This window comes from Pundamilia nyererei, unplaced genomic scaffold (genome assembly GCF_000239375.1).
Source record: "Pundamilia nyererei isolate P.nyererei 1_Seehausen unplaced genomic scaffold, PunNye1.0 scaffold00016, whole genome shotgun sequence".
Taxonomy (NCBI): Eukaryota; Metazoa; Chordata; class Actinopteri; order Cichliformes; family Cichlidae; genus Pundamilia; species Pundamilia nyererei.
In genome coordinates, this window is record NW_005187417.1 from 1,222,173 (window position 1) to 1,228,007 (window position 5,835).

At 41.0% G+C, this 5,835-nt stretch overlaps 1 protein-coding gene across 1 annotated transcript in view; it reads right to left on the reverse strand.

Moving 5' to 3' along the window:
- nars1 (asparaginyl-tRNA synthetase 1) overlaps positions 1-5,188 on the reverse strand; it is a 13,520-nt gene extending 8,332 nt beyond the window's left edge. Inside the window, exons 1-9 of the mRNA XM_013908891.1 lie at positions 4,969-5,188; positions 3,564-3,646; positions 3,394-3,459; positions 3,137-3,229; positions 2,933-3,022; positions 2,083-2,161; positions 1,638-1,708; positions 1,100-1,186; positions 493-714 (exon numbers count right to left, since the gene is read on the reverse strand). Of these exons, the coding sequence (XP_013764345.1) occupies positions 493-714; positions 1,100-1,186; positions 1,638-1,708; positions 2,083-2,161; positions 2,933-3,022; positions 3,137-3,229; positions 3,394-3,459; positions 3,564-3,646; positions 4,969-5,011 (834 nt within the window). The 5' untranslated portion in view covers positions 5,012-5,188. The remainder of the gene's footprint in view (positions 1-492; positions 715-1,099; positions 1,187-1,637; positions 1,709-2,082; positions 2,162-2,932; positions 3,023-3,136; positions 3,230-3,393; positions 3,460-3,563; positions 3,647-4,968) is intronic.
- Positions 5,189-5,835: the final 647 nt, after the last annotated feature.

Below are 5,835 nucleotides of genomic sequence, written 5' to 3' on the forward strand. Positions count from 1 at the left end.
TTAAACTGCACTTTTATGACTAAAATATCTGTAATCAAATAAACAAACTGAAGAAGTGATTTGAATGCATTTGGATTTGATAAGAAGACGTAGTACCAGGCTCTTATCTGATAGAGGCTAAATCCTTCAATAGGTCCCAGATAAGACAATCAGCTAAAAACTACAAACTTAGGCCACAGACAGATATTTGCAGGTGGAATATGTGACCAGCTAAACTCAAGCAGCTGCTTTAAGAAGACTGGAAAAAAGCTATTTAGCTTGCATCTGGCCAGCAGCATCGACTTGACGTGACTAAGGAGCTTTTCAGTTCAGGTGGATCTGATTCCTAATCTGCAAAACTACTCTCAACCTGTGACAGAAGCACAGAGTGTCACTGACTAAAAGTGAGGTCATCAGGTTCGGGGATTTCTTTCCTGTTAGAGGTGAAGAAGCAAAAACAAAACAAACCCAACCCCACCACATTTTAGCATCCACAATAAATCTGTGCTTCACCTCGTAGTACCCACAGCTGAAGAAGTGGTCCCTGAAGCACTGTGTGACTGTGGATCGGACTCGGAGGATCTTGGAGACGTTCTCTCCTCTGATCAGCATGTGTCGGTTGTTCAGCTGGACGTCCACGTCCGACTCCTCGTTCAGTAGGTTGTCGGCCCCGCCCGCCGGAGCTAAGCCAACCAGCTCCCAGTAGTCGCCGTGCAGCTCGTGGCCTCCGGGCGCCTGAGAAAAGAAGACGAGGAGAAATCACTGAACATCTCCGTCCTGCATCTGCAGAGCATCTGTAACGGCTGAGGAGGCTCATCAGTGGAAACAGACGGTTTACTAGATTGTTCAGGTTGTTCCTCAGTCATGGTTCAGACTTTAGCAGAAGACAAAGTTTTCTGTTCTGTTCAACTATTAGTTTAACACAACATATTTACTGTACACTGATAAAAATAACAGAAACTCAAATCTCATTACTGAAATACACTTTCAGTCATGCGGTGATTTCTTGTTAGGATGATTCCAGGAAGAACTGTGGGGCATGTAAACATGTTGCTCTGGGTGACCTAGTTTCCTGTGAGCATGCACAGGCAGAGCAGGTTTCTGCAGCAGGTGAGTTTACCTGCTTTCCTTCAGGAACTGCAGTGACGGTCCCATAAATAGCCACCGTGCTCTCTGTGGACAAAACCAAGCCGTTGTAGCACTGGCACTAAAGACAAGAACAACAGAGAGTCGCACTCAGAATCAACTTCAGAAATTAAACAGCTTCTTTTTAAAGCACCAACTTCAAATGAATCACTCCCACCGATTTTGTTAAATCTTTGATTCTCTGCTTAGGCCTGGTGGTAGAGGATAAAAAGAAATGTCTTGAACTACATTCACGGCCAAATGTTTTAGGAGCGGCAGTTAAACGTTTATCCCCCCCAAAAAAACAAAACTTTTTAATCCCAGGGAGCTCTTTGCAGCTTGTGAATATGTTTCTGATCACTCTGCACAACAACACAGAAACACTGTGAATAAAGACAGAAGCAGCAAAGATTGTGAAAAACCACACCGGTGCCAAACTTTTGGCCGTGACAGGACATGAACATTTAATTTTTAACCGTAACATGTAGCTCACAGTGTAGAAAGGTTAAAAATGGGGGTTTATGAAGCTTTACCAGCTGATCGGAGAGGACACACTGGAGGAAACCGGTGCCATCTCTCAGCACAAGGAACATCAGGTTCTTCCCTGGAGGAGACAAAATAAAAAGCAAAAAAACATAATAATACACATATGTTGACTCAAAGTAACATTTTAATTTCTATCCTCTTAAAAAACTTAATTTGGCTCAATCTTAAAAACTGAATCTTAATCATTTCTCTCTTTTCACAGTCAGTAAAGAATCTTAAACTTACAAATTAATCTTTTCATTTCAAGTTTGTCATTTTGACATTATTTTAAAATGCAAAATAATTCAGAAACATCCTCGTTTAAGCCTTTAATGCAGCTGTCCATATTATAAATGAATAACAAGCAACGAATCAGTTTTGAATTCTCTGACTTTGGAATCTTAAATTGAAATGAGAATGAGTAAATACTGAATGGATCGACTGTTTCCTCACCCTGCCTCCTGAGGCGGTGAACCCATCCAAACACTTTGACCCTCTGGCCTCTCTTTTCTTGGAGACGATGGATTTTAACCTGAAATAAAGACAACAATCATCTTTAAATCATCACCAGGAAGAAGAAGAATCAGTGAAATGATTCAGACTTTGGAGTCATATTTCTATTTCTATTGATTGTTCAGCTAGTTTGGGGTTTAAAACAAACTTCTGTGTTTCAGCTGCTCAATTCAAACAGCAGCAAACCAGCCAAAGCTTATCGCTCCACACAAACCATTCTGGTTCAGGAATGTCGTCTGTGAACTGTTTTCTATCTACACAAAGCCAGTTACTTTCAGCTTAATCTACTTTCTTTGTTTTTAAACTGTATGTGACTTTTATTCAGAAACGCTGCATCCGCTGCAAAATATTAAAAATGAATGTAAAGAACCAAAAAGTGAAACTTTAAGGAACAGGTTAAGAGGGCTGTTCTTATTTTTTCTCATATATATTATTTTACAACAATTAATTCTCATAAAACGGTTCCCAATAAGGAGGTTTATAAATCTGCAAGCAACCAAAAGCTCAGGCCTTATATTTCAAATTAAATGTAAACATAAATCAAGCATAATGCAGTCATTCAGTGATTTCAGATAGAAACGAAACAAGCTGTTTACTTTGAACTGTGAATCATGCAAAGCTACTCTGAGTCTAACACTAAAAAGATGGAGCTGGAAATGAAGCTGCATTCAGAGCTGCTGTTCTTTGGACTGTTTTTTGCTAACTTCTGTGTTCAAGTTCAATCAGACTTAAAACCAAACTTTATAAAAGGAGCAGGAGCCAAAATACAGGTAAAATAAGAAAGACTGACTGCTTCAGCCTCAGGCAGGCTGGGATCGTTCTTAATGACGATCTTCTTGGCTTCCTCCAGGTTCTTCTCTCTCCTCTCGTTGTCCTCGGCCTTTACGACAAACACAGCGGAGCCATAATGAAGAGAAAAGCACAAAACGATTGAATCTGTAGAATGTTTTGTGACCCACTGATTGTAGGAAACATCTCGAGGTTAGACACAAACCTCCTTCTTTTCTTTGGCATCGTTCTTTATCTGCTCGCGGTTAAAAGCCTTCTTTGCGTTCTTCATCTGTGTCTTAGAGATCACCGCCCAGCGCTGAGGGAGACGAGGAGGAAAATAAACTGAATCAGTCATTAATAACAGTTAGTAAAAACAGGTGCTGCAGCTGGTACTGGAATAAAACTTGCAAAGTTTGGTTCAAAATGGTAAAGATTGGATTTCTATCCATGTTAAAGTGATCATCTATAAATATAACCAACCTCTCCCTCCTTCTGGGACTCTACAAAGATGGTGGGGAACGGCTCCTTTCCAGCAAACAACAGAGCCTGTGAAGATCCAAAGACACAGTGAGGTGCTGACAGACATCCCACAATCCATGCAGCCTGAAGCATTTTTACCCGTGCACATCTGAAGTAAACAAACAAGTTACCTTGAGAGGAGTTTTGAAGGGTTTCTGCTCCGTGCCATCTCCGTCTTGGTCGCTGCCACATTTATCTGACACATACAGCTCACCTGAGAAACACCAGCACAGTCGGCTCAGTATTTTCTCAGTATGTGCAATCTCTTAAGTTTACTGGCGCTCAGATTTTGCCTTCAAGGCAGGGCCTACTCTTCATTCAAGACAACTAAAATGCTGTGAGCAAAACACATTTAAAATACTTCCACACATCAGTACTAACAAGGACAAGAAGGAGACGTCACATTTCTCCCACGTTAGCGCCCTCTTATACGAGAACTGAATTTAAACTTCTGCCCCTCATATATAAAGTCTTGCAAAATCAGGCGCCACCATATCTCAGACCTCAAAGTACCAAATTATCCTAGTAGAGAACATTGTTCTCAGACTCAGTTTCCAAAAGAGGAATCAGAGACAGAGCCTTCAGGAACCGGCTCCTACACAGGAGATTTTCCTGATAGCTCAAGAATGTCAGACAAAGAGGCAGACACCCTCTGTACTTTTAAGTCCGGGCTTCAAACTTTACTTGTTCAAGCTTATGGGATCAGGTCATCTTGCACCATCCCTCATTTGTTCTGGTTCCTTTTAAAAGTGAGTACATCCTCATGAGTGACCGTGTGACCCTTGGGGTTCCCTCTTCAATATAGTAATATAAAGCTAATGAGGTGACTGGCGCTATATAAATAAAACTGTATTCGAATTTAGTCCTGGTGAAGAATTTGGAGATGCAGTACCTTTCACATGTACTATATACCACTGAGCAATGTGATCCGCAAGATTGCATCATATCTTAATATCTGTGACATGTAAAATAGTCAGCTATCAGGGTAACAATAGGCAATGGTAAAAACTAAGAATGTCACGCTTTTTATCGATACACGAACTTTACATGTAATGTGTAAAAATCTGCTGTATATTTACACCACATATGTGTGAATTCTATCATAGTGACACCCTGAGATGAAACCGAAAGTACCTTCAGTTTTCTGCTTGATTAAAACAGACTGAAATACAGTCACGGGTTAGATATTGGTTTGATCAATTAAATAAAAGACGGTGAAATATTCAAATCCAGGTCTGCCGCAGCCTCCTTTTGCTTCTCCACTGCAAACTGACAGCTGCCGTGGCTAAATGTTAGCATATCCTTGCTAATGTTTTCGTTTGTATAATGACTTTCATTGGTTCTGCAGCGGTAAGAAGGGCCGATCGATGTGTGATCATGCCGCATATTAGCTCATATCATCTCAGAGACCTGACAGAATCCGAAAGTGGTGTTACACAGCAGGCTAACTGCTAACATCTCTGCAACTGATGCAATATTAAAGGCACACATGTCTGTGGGAGCTAGCTAACCAGATCGCTCACTCTCCTTCCTTACCTACTGAGATCTGTTCCACACCTTTCGTTATCTCCGTCGCCATTTCGGCTCTGTTACAGCAGCAGCAGCAGCAGCCCGCTAAAACGCGCTAGTTTTATATTTAAAGAATATGGAATTTAACCTCCAATGCTGACGACAGGTATTCACTGCTAACCGGGTACAGGCAACTTTACATCAGCCCTGCTACAGCCTGCTCTCACACACACTGAAGGGAAGGGGGAGGAGACTCAAGTGTGTTTTCATTTCCCAGGAGCTGATTGGCGAAAGTGGAGACGTCTTTTCCATAAAGCAAATCTAATTGGTGGAATGCGGCGTCAGTCAACTCATGTCCCATAACAGTGCGACCAATCAGCAACGGGGACTGAAAATCAAAGAAGACTCTTGCAATGAGGGGCAACGACACTTCAGCATTTTATGCTACATATTTTTTTTTAAATTATTTTATTACTAATGTAATGCTACCCATGTGCCCATGGTTCCACATTCGCAAATGTAATTTTATCAACAAAAAGCCAGATTTTCTTGTTTTTAATGAGAGAAACTGGATAAATATATGTCCATGATTTCTTCCTGTTGCATTTTTCCTTTTCAGTTTCACAAAATGTGCTGTAACAAGACATATATGTTTTAAATGAGCATGTCATGGCCCTGTGCTGTTTTTGTTTTTTGTTTTTTTACTGTGCTTCACTTCTCACTGCTCTCCAGGGCCCTGTTTCAGAAAGCCGGTTTAGTGCAAACTCTAAGTAAGTATACCCTGAGTTAACGAAAACTCTGGGTTTTCGGTTTCACAAAGCGAGTTTAGATTAATCCTGAGTGAGTTACTATGACGACACACTCCGTGAAGCTAACCTGCCCCCTAGCAGGTTT